Source organism: Bemisia tabaci, chromosome 6 (genome assembly GCF_918797505.1).
Source record: "Bemisia tabaci chromosome 6, PGI_BMITA_v3".
Lineage (NCBI taxonomy): Eukaryota > Metazoa > Arthropoda > Insecta > Hemiptera > Aleyrodidae > Bemisia > Bemisia tabaci.
The window spans coordinates 5,078,649-5,102,936 of record NC_092798.1 but is presented as its reverse complement, the minus strand read 5'-3'; the positions used below and the strand labels follow the sequence as shown (position 1 = coordinate 5,102,936).

The window sequence follows — 24,288 nt, the reverse complement described above, 5'->3', positions numbered from 1 at the left end:
AAATATGCGTTTTCGATGATTTAGAACCGACCATGCACGAATCATGCGAAAACCGCGAATGTCCAGTTTATTGCTGGTCGTTTCGTGATGAAACTTGCTTTAAACGCCGCAATTGTCAAGAATTTTAGTTTTACAACTTTATTTGAATGATAATCTATCGTTTTAATATCTTTAGAATGAATTTTGAAAGTATCAAACGGTTCCTAAACTCGGAGATTTTCACGAATCATGCGAAAACCGCTAATGTCCAGAGTCTTTTCTTTTTAATAATTCCGTCCCAGACAGAAGAGGAGCTGGAAACTGTTAGGGATCCTTTTCTACAATCCTCTCCTGTAATAATTAACTTCCGAACATTTTTTAATTCCGCATTTTAAAGGCTCCTACAGTTTTTTGCAGTTCTCTCAAAATTAGAGAAAATGGACATTAGCGGTTTTCGCACGAGCCGATTCAATAGTAAACACAAACACCACCAACCGACACCACAGTATTCTTATTATGTATACATCATGTACATACCAACACGAATTTAAAAGGTTAACGCCAAATTGAACGACTCGATGGTGATTGTGAATGGTAGCCGACAACGATGAATTCCAACAACAATTAAAGCGCGCAATGTGTGAAGTATTCATACAATCTTGTAGCCGCTAATGTGCGTTTTAGACTAACTAACCGACTGCACTGCGTTTGGCGTGATGCGAGAAGTATTTATGCAATCTAGTAGGCGCTAATGCGTTCCACGCCGACCTCACCGTTAGCCGCAATGCGTGAAGTATTCCTTCAGCCTTGCAGGCGCCAATATGCCTTGCGACCGCTTCTCCGCGGATCCGCTCACTTATCGGAATGCGTACGCAGTTACATGGTTGCAAAATCGATCCGGATAATCCAGAGTCCGGATAATACGAAGCCGGATAATCCAGAGTCTACTGTATATTGCTTTGTGCATCGATTTCAATAATCAGCACACTGAACGATCTAGATGTCGAAATCATAGGAACCCGAGCTTAATATTTGAGGTACTGCATACTCGAACCTTTTATCAATTCTAACATCAAAATCAATTCGGGGGAAGGGATCGGGGCACAGGCACCTCTGAGGGTACATTAATTCTGAAATAGATCACTGCAGATACAGCAATCCCATCAGTGAATTATTACTGATCCTATGAGGCTTCCACCGAAGGTGTAACCTTCATCAATGACCATTTAGTGCATTATCGGGAGGATCGGGGTCGTACCTTATACAGGGTTATTCAAAATTCACGCACCACTGGCCATAACTTAGTTCTAATAATGATATCGATTTGCGGTCTAAGACGTTTTTCCTCCTATCGAGGGGGAAATTTTTTTTAGGTACTTTCCAGTTTTTGATTCCCTCGGAGGGAGGGGGGGGGGGGGCAACTTAAAAATTTCAAATAGCCACCCCTCCCACCCCTCATGGCCAGTGGTGCGTGACTTTTGAATAACCCTGTAGTTTTTAGGTCAAACGCGAGATATGATCAGTAACCCATCGATAGGATGGTTTCGTTTGCCGTAAATCACAGAATCAAGCAAGCCAAAGAGCCGGGGATCCATCCATTTATTAAACTTATTATTAATTTTTCATAGTATTTTTGGGTACATTTGTATGATATGTATATTTTTAACTGCGTTCTTCATAAACTTTTTACATTTTCGAAGACCCAAAAAATAATTGTGAAATGGGCGGCATTATAAATGGATCGCGTTAAACAGAAAGGAACCAAGCCACATCAGCTGTTGCCAAATTTAACTGGGCAATTTAATTTTGTACATGAAAGCGGTTGTGTGGATTTTTGTGCGAATTTCAGTGAATTATCTAGATAGTGAGAAGCAAATTCCTCAAAATTTTCAAAGGAATCCGCACAAACGTTCTCTCGTAAAAAATTAAATTGCCTACTTAAATTTGGCAATAGCTGATGTGGCTTGGTTCCTTTCTGTTAAACGCGGTCCAAATGATCTTATAAATGAGTCTTACCGAACAATGATACCCGAAGTCAGACGAGAAAACCGATAAAACGACAAGGAATCCTCACCTGAAACAAACAAAATGTTGTAATATTAGTTGAATTGCCATACTCGCAATATTACAAAACTTTAAAAAAAAATATACCGATGTTACAATGAAGAGATGTAAATGTACATGTCGCCACCATTTCCTCGGCTACTAGCTTTGCAAGATAATGTTATCTTTTCTTTGGAGCCAGATTGATGGAATCGCAGTTTGGTTTCCAAGTTTTGATCGGTAAAAAGTCTCGATGCCTAATTGCCTACTCACTGTCAGAGACACACTAAATATCTATATTAGGAACGCAAAAATGACAGAATATTTTACTTTTAGAGACTCAAAATGTCTCTTCGGGCAGCAACACTCATCTTCAACTTGCTTCCTTTTGGTTGTTTACCAACTTGCTGAATGATTACTCCGGCGAGTTTACCAAACTGAGCCTTGTTTCTAAAGAGTCTTGCTCAACTCGTTGCTCAACAGCCAACGAAAATGGTCTTTCAAGGGTTTTGTGGTGGAGCTCCGGACAGTGGCGGTTCTGTAAGTCGGCGACTCTGTTTTTCCTCTATTTCAATCCATCAAAAATATCGATTTTAGGTGAGGCAAACTGCCTCGCCAAGAATCGATTGATTTCCATACGATTAAATGGAGAAAAATCAGTGTTGCCAACTTTCAAGAATCACCACTGGTTCCGGATGAAGAAGTTTCCACTTATCCGTAGAGTCCCTTTATACCCAGAGTTACGACAACTCACTTTTGATTGGGCCAGGGTTGGGCTGAAAGTGGCCTAAAAAAAAATCCAATTCTGATTGGTTCTCGCTCATGGAGGCCGAAACGAGTGCACCAAGATGGCGGTACCTCGAATGTGAACAAGAATAATGAAAATATTACCTAATTGTGGTTTATCAAGCGTAAATTGTTATTTCTATCGGTCCAAAATGAAAATAGATTAAGAAATTATTCACAAACCAAGCTCATTTTCTTTTTAATTGATCAATTTGTTGATGTTGTTGTTTTTGTTTGACAGACATCGCAGGATTCCTGATCCTTATCCCTCAATATCGTTCGTTCGGGTGCACTCGTTTCAGCCTCCCCCAAGTAGCCACGGTTGCAACTTGTTGCAACAACATCATAGAAAAGTTGCAACTTTCTGTCGTAACTTTTGTTGCAACTTTGTTGGAAGAAGATGGCAGGAAAGTTGAAACAAAGTCTCAATATTTTTGCAACTTTTTCCTCGAACTTTTTGGGAGGAATTTTAAACAAGTAAAGTGAATAACAAACAATGAGTAACAAGAAAAATGTTAATAGTAATTGTACCCAATGCGTTATTAGACTTGACATCGTCGCGAACGATGCGTCGGCCGAGCGTCGCCCCCGCGTTTCGCGTCACACAATCCGCCATGACACGTGAATGCGCCAATCAAATCACTCATACACCGCCGTCCGACATCTTGGATGCAGCAACTAGTTGAAACCAGTCGTGCCGGTCTAGAAGTCGTTGAGTGGTTGCGCTAATTGCTAATTTCTGAGCCTAAAATCGACTTTCCGGTTCTCCTTGTGTGTTTGGTGTCAGTTTGTGAACTTTTGTGAATGTGTATCAGTGTCAAGTAGTTACAGTATACTTATCAAGACTATGTTATGTAAGTACCTATCTTGTTAACTCTCGAACAGTTTTGAGAATGTCCCGAAATTATAGCAGGGACCGTAACGAGTTTTCCAGGCTTTCTCGTTCTGGACAGTACAAACGCCTGAGATCTGCAGAAGCATCATCGTCATCAACTTCTTCAGAGAATGACTCTGAATCATCCGAAGGAAGGCAATCCCAGCCTGTTGCAGAATTGAGTGCTGCTTCACCGTCTGCCTCCCCAGTTGCGGGTCCCAGTTCTGTTCCTCATGCCCACCAAATCCCATGCCCTGATGATTCCCTCCAATCCATAGATTCTCCCGGTCTTTCCCCTGCATCCAGTTCCCACTCTATATCTCATGGCTCGCCTAGTTCATTCAGCTCCGGCCCAGTTTCTGATGTCTCTAGCGTGTTAGGCTCCGACTCTGATATCGGTGATGAACCTCCTGACGATGGTCATGATTCCCCTGTCGATGATGACTCCTCTGACAGTGATGGTGTCAGTGCTGTTGAAAGTGGTCTGAGAAAGTGGGCCATAAAGCACAATGAAACACACGCTGCATTGGGTGATCTGTTGAAAACCTTAAAGGATGCTCACCCTGGTTGTTTCTCCCAACTTCACACTGATGCTCGCTCCATCTTGCACACCCCTAGAGCTAAAGTTGTGTTAAGTGAAGTTCCTCCAGGGCAATATTTATCCATAACAATCACCGAACATCTTACATTTATTCTTTCTTTGTTGCCGAACAATGTTGTTCTCCTCCGCCTTCTTTTTAACATTGATGGAATATCCCTCAAAACGAGTAGTTTTTCAGAGGTCTGGGTAATTACTTTTAATCTACCCACATTTCCAGAGCTTAGAGACACGGTTTTTCCAGTTGGGTTGTATGGTGGACCCTCAAAGCCTGACAGTGTTGAAGATTTTCTCAGGCCTTTTGTTGATGAACTGAAGGGATTACTCGCAAATGGTTTCATGCACAATGGTCGGCTTGTCGCTATTAAACTGTTCGGTTTTGATTGTGACACTCCTGCACGATGTTTTATTTTGAATATTATCGGTCATGGCGGTTATTCTTCTTGCATTCGTTGCAAAACTTTTGGTCTTCATGTTGGAAATAAGAGGGCATTCCCTGAAATTGATGCGGCACTTAGGACCGACGAAGAATTTAGGACCAGAGCAGATACTCGTTTTCGACCACCTGGCACATCAACTCCTCTTCTAGAGTTGGACGGGCTTCAATTCTGTGCCGATTTTATTCTAGATCCTATGCACCTGCTGTATGGCGGTATAATGAAATATTTGCTCTGTACTTGGCTCGATGGTTCCCTTCCTCACAAATTTTCTGTCCAACTTCGTGAAGCATTCAGAGAAAATATCAAGAGTCTGAAGATTCATATTCCAGACGATTTCTCGCGAAAATTGCAGGAAATTGCAATCAGCAAAAAGAAAGAAAAGGTCTCCTTAAAATGGAAATCAAAGGAATACAGACTTTTTCTGCTCTATGTAGGGCCAGCTATTCTTAGAGATTTCTTGGTGCCTCCAAAATACGATCACTTTCTCTACCTGCATGCTGCGATAACTATTCTGAGTAGGCAAGACTTGTGTGCAAATCTAGATTTTCGAAACTATGCTCGCCAATTATTAATACACTTTGTCACGAAAACCATCGAGCTTTATGGTGTTGAGTTCATTACCCCAAATTTTCACAGTCTCATCCATCTTGTGGATGATGTCGATAGGTTTTCAGTTCACTTCACTGACTTCACTTTGCATGCCCTCACAGTTTTTGCTCATGAAAACTTTTTGGGCAAATTGAAAAAGCTAGCAAGAGGTCCAGCCAGATCCCTGCAGCAAATTGCTAATCGCTTAGGAGAATTGTCTAATTGCAAGTTGCAGAGCAAGTTGTATGGAACTTCCGTCAAGCCGGATATTTCGTTCCAGCACAAGCATAATGATGGGCCACTGCCTTTATCCTATAGAAATCCTCAATACAAAACACTTGTTCTCCCTGATTTCAAGCTCTCCATTACTCCTGCTTCATCTTCATTTTGTCGAATGAAAAACAAAGATATCGTCAAAATAGAAAATTTTGCCTTCTCTCAGGAACTGCAAGAGGTTGTCATAATCGGCAAAAAATTCACGGACTTGACCGATCATTACGGTGATCCTATAATTAATAGCTCTCAGTTAGGTATTTACAGAGGCAAGAATTTATCGAACAGGAAGCACTGGAAAATAACATCAGTTGCTACCAAGTACATGGCACTTCCTTGTGGTGAAGAACTTTTTTTGGCTCCCTTACTGCATACCGTTTAAATAAAGACTCATATATTTATCAGGATTTTTTCAGGTCACAGATTTTTTAGTTTAAATTTTATATTTGTGTTAGGATTAGTAACTCTTTAGGTGCACATTTACAGCCATTATTTATTCTCCTTCTCCTATCATCTCCTAGCCCTATCATCTTTTATTCCTTTGATGCTGTATCCCTCATATTCCCAGTCTATGAGGATCCAACGTACGTATGATGACAAGATATTTTGCTTATGCTCTGCATGAAATGGTAGCTGGATTTTTTACAATTTTCTTATGATATCCATGCTTGTCGTTCTTTTTTTAGACAAGTCAGCAGTTGATTTTTTTCCAGCAGTCAAACTGCAGCCTTCCTAGGGCATTCGAGAATTCAAGCAGCATGGCAGGGCGTCCCTGCATTTTAGAGCCGAGAACTTTTTTTCGCTTATCACCAGTATATTGTTACTCTTAGTTCTATTCTCTGATTTAACTTTTTTTCTCCTAGTTATATTACAGTCATTTTTCCAGCTTTTAAACGTAATGCTAAGAACAAGTTTCTCTGCTCTTGAAAATAGTTTTTTCTCCAGTTCTCATGAAAGGTGCATGGTGCTATCTGAATTCATATCTAAGCTGACCCAGTGGTGCTGGTTTAGGGCTAATCAGAGATTAACTCTGCGCTTGGCTGACAAAAGGGCGTAACTACACATAGAGATGAGCCCAGAAAAACGTTGAATTGTATGGAGGACAGGGTTCATTGCAGAGTTGGGGGAGGTGAGGGTAATGTGAAGGGGAGTGAAACATTCCTTTTAAAGATTGGTCTAAAAGTTCTTATGTTCGTATTTCAGGATTGTTTCATATAACCTAAAATTTTCTCTGCACATATCAGTCACAATGTTAGTAAAGAATGAATAATATCTTGTAATTCTGCATTATTGCATCTATTAAACATGATCTCACAGGAGTAGCTTAGATGGATGAAATTACAAAATTTTTAATAATTTAGCAGTTCATCTTAACTTTTGTTCTACTTAGCGAGCTTTTACTGTAATAAAAAAATGTTGTAATTTCATGGCTTTAGGCTACTCTTGTCAAGTCCGAAGTTGAATGTCGTTCTTACTCCTTACTGACATGTAACATCTTGATAACTGTAGGTAAGCATGCTTACATTTTAATTCTAGGTACCATTAATTAAATTTCTTTTTTTATTTTACAGAATGTGGACTCTAATTTTCAAATGTGATGCGGAAGAGTATGATGCTGTGCCCAGTGTGTGGATCATCACTAAGTCTTCTGCTAAATATCCTACTGACCAACCCATCACTTCTGTTATCGACCTAGCTGCAGCCGGCGAGGATTTGGCAACATTTGATCCTATTTCTATTCAAGTGATCAAAGAGAAGTATGGTGAGTCAAAGCCAATTTATCTTGAATTTTTTACCAAAAGGAAACTTAGCTATTTCGAAGAAAAGATCTTTGGCGGGTTACAGCAGGCTTCATTCCTCATTCAGTTTTTCCTATAGTATGTCCCCACCAAAGCTAACATTCTTTACGTCCTAATTTTTGGGAGACTTGTCTAAAGCGCCATGTTCTATCGTATAGAAAAGATTACTGGGTGTGTGTACCTGAAGGACTATTTCTTACTCAAATGTAGGTACAGGTTTTACTCTTGAATTGCATCTTTACCACGCACTGCGTTAGGATGGTGCAACTTGGTCTATCTTCTTACAATGAAACAAAAATATAAAATTGTAAAATACACTCAAAAGAGTGGGGGAAAATATTTGTAATGAAGTCAGGCTCATTCTGGCCAGTAGGTAATGCCTAGAGTTTTAAAGTAGAGCTGAAACCTCATTTTTTTATGTCCAAGAAATTTTTTTATTTGTATTATTCAAAGGAAAAGACGTGGTCCACTAATGTTTGTCATGAGCCGAGTCAATTGAAGCTGTTTCTTTTTTGCAAATGGAGAATAATTGTTTCGAATGAGGCACTATATCGGGTACAAACTGAAGAATTAAGATAGCTGCTGCCTCTACAAAATTGTATTCAACAAATTTGAATTTATTTAATTTACTATTATTTATATATTTATTTTTTATTTTTTACAAAAAAGTGTATTTTCACTCAACAAAAATTTTGGAAATCAACCCCTAAGTAATATTTAGCTCTCTAAGTATATTTTACATTGGTAAAATGGCATAGCTGTGAATGACTGCATGTATATGGTTTGTTTTTCGCTTGATCAGTGTCAACTGTAAGTACATGTTAATATATCGCCGCGAAGTTGATTTCCAAATTCCCTGTTGCTTGCAGTTTTATTTCTCTTTGCTTTTTCCTTCTCTGCTGCAAATAATGGTGCAGAAGTATTTAAACTGACCTAATATTTTAGTGAGAATTTTCAGTGCTTACACTTCTTCATCTACTGTTACAGATTCTTTCAAAAAGTGCTCTGAGGATGCCTGGCGGCTAAATGCTGGAAGAGCAAGAGCATCGGAATCTGAAAGAGAACCGAAAGGTAGAGGCCACCGGCAAAAAAAGAGAACTAGCCGCTTATCATCATCAGACTCTAATGACGATTCGTGTGATGAACCTACCAGAAAAAAATCCAAGAAAGGTGGCAAGCGAGGAAGGAGGAAGAGACTTGATTCATCTGATGAAGATGAAGATGAGGAGAGGCGGAGGAAAATTGACGAGGCCTTGGAAAAAGTAACTCACAAGACTCCGTTGCCAACACCTCCTGCTTTGACAGCAAAAGACTCCACAACAAAAAAGACATCAACTCCATCTTCTGATGTTCTCTCTCGGCCATCCACCTCCACTGCCGCTCAACTCACAGAGGGAGTACTTACATCGAAAACTGCAGAAACGGATCGCCCCAAGACCCCTGATTTTCTGCAAAATGATCAAGATGGGCCCATCGACTTGAATACTCCACTGAAAAATCGGCAAAGTTCAAGTTCACCTCCCAAATCAGTGCAGAAAAAGTTGAACTTTGACAAGAACCCCACCGGCCAGTCTCCGAGGAAAGTGAAGAAACCCAGATGTAACTTAGGCAAGAAAATTAAGCATACTTGCCCATTCCTCTTCCAAGGATCCACCGAGGAAGCAGTGATGCACGTCCTATGCACATTGTCCGGTGAGTGTTTCAGAAGTAAATATTTACATTACGATTAATCAACTCTCAGTCATTTCTGGAAAACTCCCCTTGTATGTGTTGCATCACATTCAGCTCTGCATACGTATGTTCTTGCCATTTCACTCTAGTGCAATCTTGTGCCTCTGAGTCTTTCTTTGTGCCATTGCTGTACACAGCTGGGTATGCATTTACATGACACATTGCCCCTAGCCGAGAATCATAATGCCCTTTCTTTGTATTGAAACAACTTCCAAGTTGTGAAAGTATGAAAACATGATTCTTATCAGTACTCAGTTGGTAATTTTTTTCATTTCTCTGATTTCCAGCTGATATTAAGAGTGTACTAAGCCACGCAAAAAGGTCGAAAGTTACAGCACCTGCCCCTGGAGCCGAAGAGTCGGAGGAAGTAAAAGAGGTCCCTCTACCTGAGGCCATTGCGAACCTGCTTCCTTGTCAAACCAAAGAAGCAGTTGATGAGGCAGAGAACTTTTTAAAACAAGATATAGCTCATGTTGAAACAGTGGTGAGTGCTTATTTCTCGAAATGAGATGTTTTGCCACATTAATGATACTTGTGGATTAAGGTGTGCAGTATTGCCAAATATTGGATATCTTACAAAGTTCATTTTCATTCAGTAGATTTTTTAAGGTGTGGATTCCATCGACATGAAATACCGTCAGGTTAAATGTGGACAAATCCGTCCAATGAAAAATAAGTTGTTCGAGTTCGTATTCAATCATTATGGTGGTACCCCTTGGCCTGTCTATGGAGTCTGTAAAATAAATTCAGTTTTCTGATACTTAAACATTTTTGAATATGAATTATCTTCTTTCTTAAATATCAAGTAATATCAAGGTATTCCGTACACAATTAGCGGCAAAATTCCCATCATTTTTATGCTCCTGCATGCAAGGATTCTCCAAGAATCTTAAAAGTCATAAATAGTTCATCACAACTTTTTAAGTATTTCTAGAGAAAGAGGATCAAAATTTCAGTAGACAGTAACCAGGCATATCACTAAATAGTAGGGAGGAAAGCAAAGCAATTTTTTTTTTAACTTTTCCTGTTATCGAGGAAAAATTTGAATTAGACAAATTATGAATAAAATGAAACGTTTCTACTAATTCCTCTCTAGCGGCAAACGAATAGTTTGTACTTGAAATGACAGATTGTCAGAGTGATAATTCTCAAAAAAAATATTAACCTTCGTTCGAATATCAAATTAAACTTTTATTGTTTGTTCCAGATCAATTATTTCAAATTCTTGTGTCAACACGATTCAGGACTATCAAAAACTGCCCGCAACATTCTCCGAGAATGGATGGTGAAAGAAGTCCAACAACTCTACTCCCTAAGAGGTGGGCATGCGAATAAGAAATTGAAAGCGGGGCAGCAGAAAAAACACGCGTTGAACAAACTAACTATCTACTCCATTATCCAGAGTAAGTACTTATATTTTCTGCCTCAAGAAAAGTCCCTTGTAGTCTGAAGGACCAGAAATGAAAAGAGAGCATACTTATGTTTTAAAATTTGTTTTTCCCACGACCTAGTCGCCATGTGACTTCCTTTCTTAATTATTTATTGAAGCTCTCCAGTCGGTCTAGCTCTACATTTTAAGGTTGCGTCAATCCAAATATGTATTGAAGAAAAAGTACAATAGAACATTAAATTTACAACCTACGGTCCAGGATTTCACAATCTTTGAAGCTTCAACATTCTTCTCATCAGCCTGTCATAATATGCCCTGCTATTTTCTCATTTTTCTTCCTGTAATCTTTGACTTTAAACTTTTAACCCTTACAAGTTTTCCCACCTTAGAAATTCTCAGGACCCTCTCAGGTTTTTTTTGCCCTATCAGACATTTTGTGCAGCCCTGCTACAGAGCAAATTGAGTTGCACTAGTTGCTGTTCAACTGTAGCCTACTTGAAATTCATATGAAGGTCTGTACTTTAGCAATTTCAAAATAGATTTCCTTCTCTCTTTCCACCCCCCCTTAAAGTCTTATTGCATCTTCTTTTCAGTTACCGGTATGAAGGTGATAAATTTACTGTTCCTACTTAATGGTGAACTTTTTTTCAACATAGATGCAGCTATTTTAGGAGATATCATATTATATTTTGGTTCCTTTTTGAATAAATGAGGTGTTGGAGAAATGTTCCTACTTTTAAAAGTGCTTTTATCATTTTAAGTAATCAGCCTTTTGTATTATGCTTTTTGCAGAAGTTGTGAAAAGTCTTTATGCGGGAAAAGTTGCCAACTACCATGACTTGATGGATGGCACTCTTGGATCTCTCCTCACGAGCTCTACTGCTGAGCCAGCTGAAGAATGAGTAGGCTCTGACCAGGACGTGAGGATGATTAAATAGTATTTACAGAAATGTTTATTCTTCAACTTCCATTTTCTTTAGGTGAAAACTGTTATTTGTTGTGTTTGGTACCTCTCCTACATATAAGTATTGTGGTGACGAAGTTTTAATTCTATCAGAATCTTTGATGAACTGTTTTATCTTCAGTTTCATGCTTTTTCACATTTTCACATATCATAATTTATTTTGTTGTTTTAACGAAAGCGTACATGGGTTGTAAAAAAGGTTTGAATAATGATCTATCTCTCGATAATTTCTGAATCTAAGTCAATTTTGGAGATCCCTGAGTCATCACACCAATCTGTATCAGATATTGTGCACAAACTTTAATTGGAAAGCATTTCATAATTGCTTCGGAAGCACTTACTTGAAGTTGCTTCATCTTAATATCTGAGTCATTCACGTTAGGTGGCTCTCGTAGTGTTTTCAAAATGTTTCCGGTTTGGATTTTGCACATTCATCTGTGATGCACTGAGAGTTACTGTGACCTTATGGGATTTTTGGAAACATACATGGAAATAACAATTAATAATTATTAATGGATGATTATAAATTGACCGATAGACCATGGAATCGTTTACGTAAGTGGTTCAATTATTACAATTCCTTGCCTAAAAAACAGTCCTCTAATGAAGAATGGCATATAACTCTCGACCTTAAGTACTAGTCATTATGTCATTCCTTTTACTGAACTAATCGATGCTCAGTTTATTCAGTTGGTTTAATTCAGTTCTTCAGTTCCTCTTGTTAACTTCAGTAATCAAGTTAAGACAGTTCCGCTTCTTATTTAAGGATCCAGGAGGAAGGTTTGTTTCATTGGTCCTCTGTTTATTTGTTCTCAGAAGTGCACCAGAACCAACTCATGTGAGTCATGTACAGTTTAGTTTTTGTAGTTCCTTGCCTAACAAACTGTCAATTACTGAAGGACAACACATTACCTAATTCAAGCCTTAAAAATAATAATCATTTTGAAAGTTCTTTGTTAACCTAGCTATCGCTTACTTTAATTAATGTAATTAAGTTTTTCCTTCTCAGGTACTGTAAGCAAACCAAGACTGATTCGACTTTTACTAAAAGAGTGCTTTAAAGACATGCATCTAATTTGTGACAGTCTCTCTTTTGTACTAGTCTATGCTCAGTTCACGTTTGAATTGATTCTTTTTTGTCAAGAATTGAAAATGAACTAAAACATACCGATCGTTCATTTTTGTTGTGATAACCAGTTTTGAAAATTCTGACAATCATTGTGTTCTACTAAACTGATCACGTAGCTTTATTTTACCTTGTTTTTGTCTAGTATATAGTAAGTGTATGCAGACTGATTATTTAAGTTACAATCATAGTATTTAAAATTTGGGCTGTCACTTCGTTTTACTAGTCCGATTACTCTAGTTTATATAGCTGTTTTTGTCAGGTATATATTGTAAGCAAATGAAGACTGATCAATCATCATTTAAGTTTTGATCAAAGTATTAAAAATCTGGGCCGTCGCTTTTGTTCTACTAGTCTGACTAAATTAGTCTATCTCGCTTACTTTTGTCAAATATATTAAAAGCAAATCTAGACAGACTGATGATTTCTTTAATTTGCAATTGTAAATACTCATAATTTTGATAGCCCTTTTGTGTTACTACTCTGATCTGTTCAGTTAATTTTGCTTCTTCTCAACACATTTAGTGTAAAGGACTGATCAAGTTGCAATTGAAAGTGATAATAATTTGATAATCTCTTTGCTAAATATTTGTTTCTGTTTAGTTAAATTATTTACAGTAGTTATGTTGCAATGTATTCTTTTTTTGTTTTGTTAGTTTCTTAAGGAGCCTCAAGTCCATTAAAGTTAGTTTCATTTAAACAATAAAAGTTTGGTTCCTTTAAGTATCCATCTTTTATTTCACAAAATATGCCATTTGATTTATTTAAGTAAGACAAACTCCTGGAGGTACTTGTTTTTTCTGCATTCATGAAGCAATTTGTGATTTCTCTGGTTAAAGAGCGATGAGGTTGACAATGCTGCGGAAATTGTGCATCTTGGCTTTTTATATTCAGTTAATCCATTCAAAAGTTCTGCTATACAGTTTTCTGAAAAGAAATCCTACATTTTTTCTATGGACAGATCTGGCGGTAAAGCAATATATATAATAATCTCAGATTGTATGCCAAATCGCACAATTTAGCTGCCATGCCTAGCTTCATACACTCAGACCCAGATGTGGAAAGAGCAATATTCTCAATTCAAAGTGTTCATCTTTGCCTGTAAAGTTTTGTCTTCTGTGAGTTTTTCTCTTACGCAGGAATACACAATGTTAAATAGTGATTGGAAAAAATTACGTTTTCAAAGTAGCTTTAAAGTTATCACATTGTGCAAGGATGAGTGTAAACTGCCGTATATTTCCATTTCTGCGCCTCCCCCCGCTCCCCCCACCCCCCCGCTCCCCCCACCCCCCCGCTCCCCCACCCCCCGCTCCCCCACCCCCCGCTCCCCCACCCCCCCCGCTCCCCCCCCGCTCCCCCCGCCCCACCCCCCCCGCCCCCTCCCCCCGCCCCCCCGTGGGTCACCTGAGGGATGCATCAGAAGTTGCAACTTTGTTACAACTTATAGGAAGAAGTATTCACTTTGTTGTTTGAAAGTTGGAACATCTTGCAACTTGATGACAAGAAAGTTACAACTTAGTTGCAACTAAGTTGAAACAAAGTTGAAACTTAGTTGCAACTTTTTGGTTGGATTTGGCTACTTGGGCCATGGCCAGCCAAGGCCGGCTGCCAGTCAGCTGATAATCGAGTTGTCGTAACTCTGTGTATAAAGGGACTCTACTTATCCGGAGCCTCTATCTCTTACTACTGAAAATTTTCCCCCGAAATAATTTTTTCGTTGTTTTTTCGAAAAATTTTCAATCAAAGGCTCCCCTCCCTCTCCCCATGAAGAATTTCTGGTCACCCCGCTGTCCCCATCGGACTCAATTGAGTCACAAATCCCAATTTGATGCAATTTTTCCCTTGTCGAACCAATTATAGAGTCACAATCGCAATTCGATGCAATTCTGTCCTCGTCGAACTCATCGAGTCACAAATTCTTTGATGCAATTCTATCTTCGCCGAACTCATCGAGTCCCAAAGCCCAATTTGATGCAATTCTTTCCTCTCCTCGTTGAACTCATCAAGTCACAAATCCCATTAGATGCAATTTTGTCCACGTCGAACTCATCTGGTCACAAATCCCAATTCAATGCAATTCTGTCTTCGTCGAACTCATCGAGCCACACATCCCAATGCAATTCTGTCCTCGCCGAACTCTACGAGTCACAAATTCAAATTTGATGCAATTCGACCCTCGTCGAACTCATCGAGTCACAAATCCCATTAGATGCAATTCTCTCCTCGTCGAACTCATCAATCCACGATCCCGACTTGATGCAATTCTCCCGCCAATTTCATAGCGTTCGGATCTGACGCAACTTTCCCGCCGGTATCGTCAACAAGCGAATTTCGCCAGGTTTATCGATGAGCGAAAAAAAAGAGAGAAGAAGAAGAAAAACGGGAGCGTGAGTTGGGGCCACATGGCCGATGATAAGACGGATCGAGCGCGCTTCAAAAGCAGAGCCTTTCGCCGCGCCGCACAGTGGATCGAGTCAATTGGAGAGGTCGGACATGAAATTTTTGACTAAAACTGCAAATTTTGACGTTTTTTTCGTCATATTTTAAATGTTTAGGGGTGCTTCGAGAAGAAAATTTCACGAGAAAACCAATGGAACCCCTTTCAAAACCTCAAAGTTTAGTATAAACGGAGTTATGAGCTTTTAAAGTTTCCAAATTATGACCGACCTCTCCTATTGACTCGATCCACTGTGCGCCGCTCCGAAGCTGCGCTGATAACGAGTGCCGGCCTCTCGCCGTAGCATATCTCCGATATCAAAGCGCTAATTAATTGTAGCAATTAATCTCCGGGACTCAACATAATCATCCGGCGGCGGAGTTTTTTCCGCGACGCTGCCGCGCCGAGGAAAAACCCCGTATGAGCATTCCAATGTTGCCAAATGGACCACTAGACAAGGTACGAATTTTAGCATTCTGATACATGTTTCGTACCTAAAATTTCACGTAGAACACGATGCGCACAGCAAAAATTACCGAAATTAACTCCTTACGAAGATATTTTATGATTCTTCATGCGTGAATTCAAACCATCCGCTCATGAAAACTCAATGCTCAACGTGATTCACATCGCGCGCTAAACGTTATCATGACAGTCTCTGCGATATAAAAATCTGGCAACCTCAATCTTGACGCTTTGGCTCAGCTGTAGCAAATTGCTTACAGTTTGAACAACACATGGTGGGAAATGAACTTTGCTCGATTGAGAAGCTTGCTGAAACCGTTGTAGTGCGCGATTTGACTCACGTAGAGCTTTGAGTTTTTTTGTGAGCGGCCAGTTCAAATTCCTCGTAACCAATGTGAAATGAAAACGTTAATATCTCCGTGAGGAGTTGATTTCAGTAATTTTCGTTGTGTGAATCGTGTTCTGCGTGAAATTCTGGTTGAGAAACATGTATCAGATTGTTTAAATTCGTACCTTGTCTAGTGGTCCATTGCCTCTTAGGAAATATCCATTTTCGAAGAACTCAACCAATGGTTTCCCTTGAAATTTTCGGACGCTTCCGACCAAATTACAAACAAAATTCTCTATAGAACTGGAAGAAAAACCAACTGCAATTTTTTCCGAAAATCGGTGATTTGTCGAGGGAGATTTGACAACGCCTAAGGGGTCATACAGCGTTTTTCATTAAGCACAACAGTACGGCTTTGAGTCATGCTCACTGCGGGCCGTTACGCAATGCCTCCGGGAGCCCGGACGATTTTTCGATCGGCCTTTTCCCTCTCGACTCGATTCATCTCAATTTTTCTCCGAGGCTGATCCCGCCGTCCGAAGGAAAAACGCCGTATGGACCTTCAACCGTTGCTGGATTTCCTTCGATTAAAAACAAGTTTTCAGGCAACCAAGCATACATTTTCCCCTAGGTTTTCCAGATAATTTCCCTCACGATTTAACCGACGGTGTCTGAGAATTTCAAGTACGAATATTCATAAATTTCCTCATTTTTAAACGCTCTAGAGGAAGAAATTTGTCAACATACAGATGCTCGTAGACCGTTCTTCCTTAGAATTGAAAGGGGCTAATCTGCGGCGGACGAAGCTGTATCACCCGGCTCCTCGTGTTAAATCTAATGAGTTTTAATTCGACCGCTCGCCGTTCAAGGACTCGCGTGCAACTTTATAAAAATGTCATTTTTTTTTCTTTTTTTTTTCGTAATATATTTTCCGGCTCGAGCGCTAAATTTCGCAGTCGGCAAAAGCGTGCAGTCAGCATTGAAACGCCGGCGGCGCCGATGCAATCGTCGCCGCGTTCGGTCGGCCCAGACGATCGTCGCTCACTCGGTCCTCGGTCGCGGGCAGAAATTTCAGCTTCGCGCCGATTAGGAGCCGAGGCTGAAAATCCAGGGAAGTGGGTTCAGTTTCAGTCCCTCGGGCCGGACGACCGGATCGCGCACTGCGACTTCAGCTCTGCCGTGTTGAGGGAAAAACGTCGTATGAGCCTTCAGGCGTTGCCAGATTCCCCACAGTTAAGACCGAATTAACTGGACATTTTCTGAAGGTTTTGCTTCAAAATTTTCAGACGATTTTATTCGCAATTTGATCCAAAGTACCTGAAACTTTCAAGGAAAAATGGATTGCATTTTGCAAAAAGGAACCACTAGCATTGCAATGTTGCTAGGATTGTGCAACTTCTTTTGTCTTGGAGGAAAAACCCGATTATCCATTAATTGTTTCTATTTTACTCGCTAAAAACTGTGAATTTAAGACAAAAATTACCATCTAAATTTCATACTTTTTCACGATTTCTGCAATTTTATTGCAAAGGATGAAGTTGCACAATCTTAGTATCATTGCAATGCTAGTGGTTCCTTTTAGAGTCCCTTTATACTGAGAGTCAAGACAACACCCCTCATGGAGTCACAAACGGGAATAAAGATTACAGAAATTGAACGTTTTTCGTAATCTTTGATCGGCTCATTCTTAAATCCCTTTCTCCGTCCCTTCTCTCATTCCGTTTGTTCCTTGTCGAACCCGAAATTCCTCGGTCCATTCCAGATTATAATCTTTGCAATTGGTGAAAATGTAATCTTTATTCCCGTTTGTGACACTGTGAAGGCCTAAAATCCGGTTGACCAATCAGAAATGGATTCGCATTGTCTTGACTCTCAGTATAAAGGGACTCTAGTTCCTTTTTGCAAAATGCAATCCGAATATGAGTGTGTGTATATATATATATATATATATATATATTATATATATATATATATATATATATATATATATATATAGTCGCTTTATAACGCACTCTGGCGTTCTACGACACCCAAACGCCACATATGCCTGTCTTCCCAGAGGTTCTCGGGCAACTGACACCGCAACATCTCTTCGTCAACGCCCTGCCGCCAACCCTTTACGGGACGTCCCCGTCGCCTCTTCCCAGGTGGTACCCAATCCAAAACTTGTTTGGGCAACCTCTCCTCCGACATTCTTTGCACATGTCCATACCAGCATGTCACCACCGAACTGGCACGAACCTGGCACCGAAACACTGGCACCGAACTGACATGCTGGTGACAGCTGTCACCAGCATGTCATACCGAATATGAGTAACTTTCCTAAAAAATACATGATTAAACTGAGGAAATTCGGCAACTCTCGCATGTTCATACGGCGTTTTTCCTCAGCACGACGGTACTATCAAGTGCTTCGATTCGGTCCGATTTATGAGCTTGGTCGTTGCTCGCACACGGCTGTCTTGCCGAGGAAGAACGCCGCATGAGCCTCCAGACGTTGCCATATCCACTTCAATAATATGCGAATTTTCTCGGAAAATGGTGAATATTTTTCTTCAAAGTTTTCAAACAATTTCGTTCACAATTTGATCCAAAATATCTCCAAATTTCAAGGAGATATGTTGAGAACTTTCTTCAAAAATGCATGTTTTAACCAGTAAAATTTGGCAACTCTGGAATGTTTTTATGGCGTTTTCCCTTAGCACGGCAGCTCAGTCGTGACGAGTTTCAACTTTGCACAGCAGATGAATAAGGGCATCATTTTCAGCTAGATCTACGGGGCGGGGGGGGGGGGGGGAGGGTTACTTGGAGGAGGCAATAGCCACAGGCGTAGCTAGGTCATTTGCTGGGGAGGGCTTGGTTCCCCTATCACCCCCGTCTACCTCCCCTCCCAGTCTAAAGCGGGTCCCAGGCTCTGCTGTGACAAACTTGTGAAATTGTAACTCTATTTGGACTCATCTTGAGGCTGCCGTGACGAAAATTTCAAATTTCCATTTGTAAGACCCTGTATACTGATTTGCTCTATTTTGAAAGAAAACGAAAGTTGGACCTTCTTTTGCAATTAGGAACTGCGATTCCTGGCTCGTCCTAAAAACGCCTATGTGCATGGAGAAACTAGTGGTGCATACGTTATTTCTAAACTGAGTCAGAATTTGAAAAATTGAATTTCATTAATTGATTAATTGAAAAATGTAGTTGAGTTGATCGGCCCGTCATGTTTCGGGAGGTCATCCGTCAATGGATTGCATTTACAACTGCTGGTTCATACATAAAAACGCGTATCTACACGATAACTTATGGCACAAACAGGACTGCCACAGAATTGAGAAAATGAAATTCCCAGACAATTTCGCTGATTCCCCCGACATATTTTGGTGAAATTCCCTGTCAACTGAACATATATCACATGGTCTACAAGACATTATTAGAAATAGTTTTCAGGCAAAACTTGTTATTCGAAGCGTCAAGCCCATTCAAGAAAGCAAATGAGGGCGACTTGACAATTTTTTCCTGACATTATTGCCATTTTCCCTGACATATTTCCACGTTCCCGCAAGTTTCTATAATTCCCTGACGTTTCCCGGTATTTCCTGACTATGGCAAACCTGCACATATGTTGTATCTACAGTAAGTAAGAAATTGTAGTTCCTAGTTGCAAAATTTGGTCCGAATATTCGAGACCTTGCTCGACTCGTCTACTGAGCGCCGATGGTCTGAGTTCATTGTCTCCGAATGCAGTCGACGGATCAACCTGAAACTTGCTGACAAGTCGCGATATTCGCCTGAATGTCATTTTTTCCCCGTTCTCCTGCAGCCGCCAGCAAAAAAACTGGCGGAAATGTAACTGACCATGGTGAAACCGGGAAAAATTGTTCGCCAGTATTTTCCACGGACGGACGCGGCTTACCTAGAAATAAACCGGGTCGAAACGCCGGGAGCCATCCCTGGCAAAGCAGTGTTACAAATGAGAGTCGTTTCAGTAGTTCAGCTGAAGCTTGGTTTTAAAAAATTATAAAAAACTATGCATGGGATCAGAACAAGTTAAAATGAATAATTTATGTGAAGAAAAAATGAACTTATTGTTAGGGGCGTCCGAAACCAAAGCATCCGTTCTTCATAGAATTGTTAATCATCATCTAAAAGACTCCTAGAAATTGGGCCATGAATGGGATCAGAACAAGTTAAATGAATGATTTCCTTCTTTCTTAAAAAATGAACTTAGTAGCGTCCGGTACGAAACCATTCGTTCTTCACAGAATTGTTTATCATCGACTGAATTAATGGGATTTTATTTTGGGCACGACACCGGTAGGGTAGGTGCTATCCTTTGCATGCTTCCGTGGTTATTTTACACCTATAAAATTAATCTCAAAACGCCGATTTGAGAGGGGGGAGGGGTTATTGAACCATCACGAAATTTTTTTACGGGAAGTTGATGGGGCTGAAAGGGGGTTGTAGACGCCGGTTAGGGGGAAAGACGAATCGATGGATCAAGTTATCGGCGTCATGTATTTTAAGGGCAGTTCCTTCCAAAAACACTTATGGATTTATTTAAAATTGTGCAGGGCCCCCAATTTTCATCAAGATTGCACAGAAATGAGGCCAAAAAAGTTCTCAAATTTTCAGATATGCATCATTCAATGGAGGTAACTCCTATTCTCCTTTTCATGTGCTGGGTCCCCAATTCGTATCGGTTTTCCGATGCAATGAGGCTTGGAAGTCCCTCCCAACTTGAAGGATTTGCACCGTTACGTGGTGTGAAGCTTAAAACCTCCCCCCCCCCCCCCTCTATCGTATTACACCATGGTAATCAGTGGCGAAACGTGAATGGTCGACTATCGATATTTCCCTACTTGAAGCTACGGTAAAGTATCGATTATTTCGGCGTTCCTTGGAAACACTCTGTTTATCGATCCTTCTCCATAGGTTTGAATGGCGGATCAATCGATACATCGCAAAGCACATGGTGGTAATTCGGACTGAGGCCGATCGAACCCCCCCCCCCCCCCCCTCCACAGCGTTAGGTATTGCTTGAACTTTTATCACTCGCGAAACTGGGGAACGTTCCCCAAGCATGCGAGGGAGTTACGTGAAAAGAAAAAAATAAATGGAAAAGAAGGTGACTCGATATTTTTGTAGACTGGAGCGCGCGTGGCACATGAAACCGTCATTCATGTAGAAGTTCATGTTTTGATCGCCGAAAGTGTTTCAAATGAAGGTTATCGAGCCGTGCTGCCCTGCTGAAGAAAAACGCCGTATGAACCTTCCGACGTTGCCAAAATTCCTTCGGAAAAATCCGAAATTACTGAGAAATTTGTGAATATTTCCCCCCAAAATTTTCAGACAATTTTGTACGCAATTTAATCTAAAATATCCGAAAATTTCGAGGAAAAATAAGCATAACTTTCCTGAAGAATACATGTTTTATCCGGAGAAATTTGGCAACTCTCGAATGCTCGTGCGGCGTTTTTCCTTAGCACGGCAGCATGTCGATACTCGAGGCCTTTGCCGACGAGGTGGAAAAATGTTCACACTTTTTCGTTGACACACACGGCTTGTTTAGTCCGGATTAAATAAAACCTTTAGACCCCTCACTATTTTTGAAGTGATTACGATGAAGCTTATCAATCGATCGTAATTTAAATTGGTTCGCGGCCGTGGCATGCGCTGACGAGGTGCACAAACACAGAAATATCTACATCCAAATTTCAAAGGACACTGTCACAATTAGACTCCAATAGGTTGGGTGCAAAAATTTTCCAAGGTGATACATTTCGAGGTCACCGGGCAAAGGAACTCTTAACGTTATACAGGGTGTCCCAAAAGTCCCTTCCACCCCCTCTAAAATTTTACCTGATTAATATTTTGAAACGAAACTTTGGGGATGTTCGTCGATCAATGTTAGCCCCAAAAGTAGCTAACATTGATCGATGAACATCCCCAAAGTTTCGTTTCAAAATATTAATTAGGTAAAATTTTAGAGGGGGTGGAAGGGACTTTTGGGACACCCTGTATATTTACGCTCGCGTTAATTTTACGGTGAAAAATTGACGGATCGCCAGAAAAAAAATTCTGAGGCACGAAGCGAGGTGGGGGGCAGGGGATTATTATAGAATGTTCTAGAGAAAGAACTGTATTATTAAACTCTTTCACTCTTTCGTGAGAACATGAGGCCCGAACCAAAAATTAATTAATAGTTAACATATAATTAAAATGGACCTCAATAAAATAATGCCTCGGTTAGATGCAAAGAGTTTCCAATTGCATGACAGTCGCATTGTTCGTGATTTAGTGCTTCAATCCAAGCCCCAAAATTCCTACAATTTCGTAAACTATGCTGGCTAAAATACTTGTATTTTTACGTTCCGTGATATTTCCTTCGATTCTAGAGAATGATGTCTAATCCAATTATGGTGTTCCTCAGTGGCGTGGCGTGAATTGCGATATATCGATTGTTATGCCATTTAAACCCATGGGAAAGAATCGATAAACAGGGTGTTCGCAGCGAACACCTAAATAATCGATTCTTTATCATAGATTTAAATGGCGTAACAATCGATACATCGCAATTCACGCCACGCTACTGGTGTTCCTTACGACGTTCTCAAAGATTCACCAGTAAAAAAAAAGAAGAGAGAAAAAGGAAAACAAGAAGAAAAATAGTGTACTTCCTTCGAAAAATACACTAAAAGTTCTCGGGAAGTCAAACGACATGTACTTTCTCGAGTTTATTTTGATTTCTTGAATTTCGATGTTGCACCATGACGGATCGGACTAAAAAATGTAAGAGGAAAATAGTCTCAAAGCGGAAAGAAAAACATTTTCGGGTCATAAACACAATTCACTGATGAATTCTCTAATTTTGCCGGCGGTTTTCAATTCCCTCGGTATTTTCAGGATTTTCTGGCGAGAGGCATCATCGGGTGCATGCCACAGGCAATTAGCAAACGCCGTGAAATTTCAATCTCTTTGTCTTGAATAAAAAAGTGTAAAACTTTACAAGTAAAGATACAAGATGGAAAGTACCGATCATTAAGCTTGTAATTCAAAACAGATGGTTTTATCAACTTGAAAGCGTGGTACCAGCTAGCACACTAGTGAGAGCGTGTGGTAAAGACAGTGATCATATAATACTTGGGTCACGCAACTAAACTAACTTCCCGGCAAAGCTGAAGGTATCGCTGGGATTTGAAGGCGCCCAAGCCGTGGTCGTGCAATTGAAGTGTTTCGCTGATGAAGCTTACACTACGCTGATGCGTATATTGCAATTTGATAAGTTGTTGCTTTCAAATTTCCGGCGAGTTTTGATCGCCTGCAACGTCCATATTTTCGAAAGGCTATACTTTCGTTTGCAGGGAACGCTTACTGGATGAATATTACCAATTTCTCAATTATGTTATTTCAATTCAATCGGTACGATTTTCACTCTAGATTACGATTCTGTGCTGACGCCACAATATATTTGCGACGCTGCGAGCTGATTATTGAAATTGATAGACAAAGCGATGAACAACGAAGATAACGAGAGAATGCAGCGATCCTATTGGTGGAAGCGTGTGGTTACAATGAACTGAGTACGTGAGCAACAGAGTAACTAACGGCAACCCACGAGAGACCTACACTGGAAAAAAAGAACACATTGGATCTAGAGTCCAGACTCTTGAAAACATTGACAAGAAAAAATACTCTTATTCAATCGGATTTTTGCTTCAATCAAAACGAAATCCGCTTAAATTTAGAGGCTTGGTTCTTGATTTAAGCTAGATTCTGATTGAATCAAGAGTACTTTTTCTTGTCGATGTTTTTAAGAGTCTGAACTCTGGCTCCAATGTGTTTTTTTTCCAGGGTATACATAGTTAGTCCATCATTTTTCCTCAGCAACAACCATCCCTTTCAACCAATTGGGCCGCTCCATTTTTTTGTCCATCCCTTGGCTATCAATCTTACTATTCAGCCCACTAAGTCCACGTCGATCGAAACCCGCGATGACGTCATTCGAACCAAAACTTACGGTCCCACCGGAGTCCTTTTACCAGAGGGGGCTACGCCCTGGAATCGTGTTCGGGGGTGGCCCCCTCGCATCCGCCCGACCCGGGGGCCGCTCCACCCCCCCCCCCCCCGCTCGCTCGGTCGGGGATTCGAGAGCAGGATGTATCGGAATGAACACGTTATCAGATGGACAGCAGCGGTAGCCCCGAGGCGCAGTGGCGTGTCGTGCTCCGCGATGAACCGACCGATCCGCCGTTTAAACCTGTGGAAAAGGATCGATTATCAGCATGTCCCTTAACAATCGATTATTTACCATAGCTTTAAATGAGAGGGTATCGATACCGGGTGATCAGGATCGATTATCCGCAAATACCTTGATTATCGATTATTTACCATAGCTTCAAATGGGAGGATATCGATAGCGGGTGATCAGGATCGATTATCCGCATATACCTTGATAATCGATTATTTACCGTGG

The 24,288-nt window shown here is 40.4% G+C and overlaps 2 protein-coding genes across 2 annotated transcripts in view; one reads left to right on the top strand and one right to left on the bottom strand.

The window, feature by feature from the left end:
- LOC109038499 (protein charybde) overlaps positions 1 to 24,288 on the bottom strand; it is a 177,815-nt gene that overhangs the window by 67,088 nt on the left and 86,439 nt on the right. The gene's annotated exons all lie outside the window — the stretch shown is intronic.
- On the top strand, positions 6,015 to 13,833 carry Df31 (Decondensation factor 31). The gene is made up of 5 exons (XM_072301547.1): positions 6,015 to 7,343; positions 8,368 to 9,072; positions 9,399 to 9,595; positions 10,319 to 10,514; positions 11,294 to 13,833. Exons 1-5 carry the CDS (start codon positions 7,154 to 7,156, stop codon positions 11,401 to 11,403), a joined length of 1,398 nt encoding a protein of 465 aa, XP_072157648.1. The 5' UTR covers positions 6,015 to 7,153; the 3' UTR covers positions 11,404 to 13,833.

Excerpts from the sequence above, each read along its gene's own strand:
- Df31 (XM_072301547.1), top strand. The coding sequence starts at position 7,154 with ATGTGGACTCTAATTTTCAAATGTGATGCGGAAGAGTATGATGCTGTG. Across the intron at positions 7,344-8,367 it reads AGTGATCAAAGAGAAGTATG|ATTCTTTCAAAAAGTGCTCT; the intron begins GTGAGTCAAAGC and ends CTACTGTTACAG. Across the intron at positions 9,073-9,398 it reads CGTCCTATGCACATTGTCCG|CTGATATTAAGAGTGTACTA; the intron begins GTGAGTGTTTCA and ends TCTGATTTCCAG.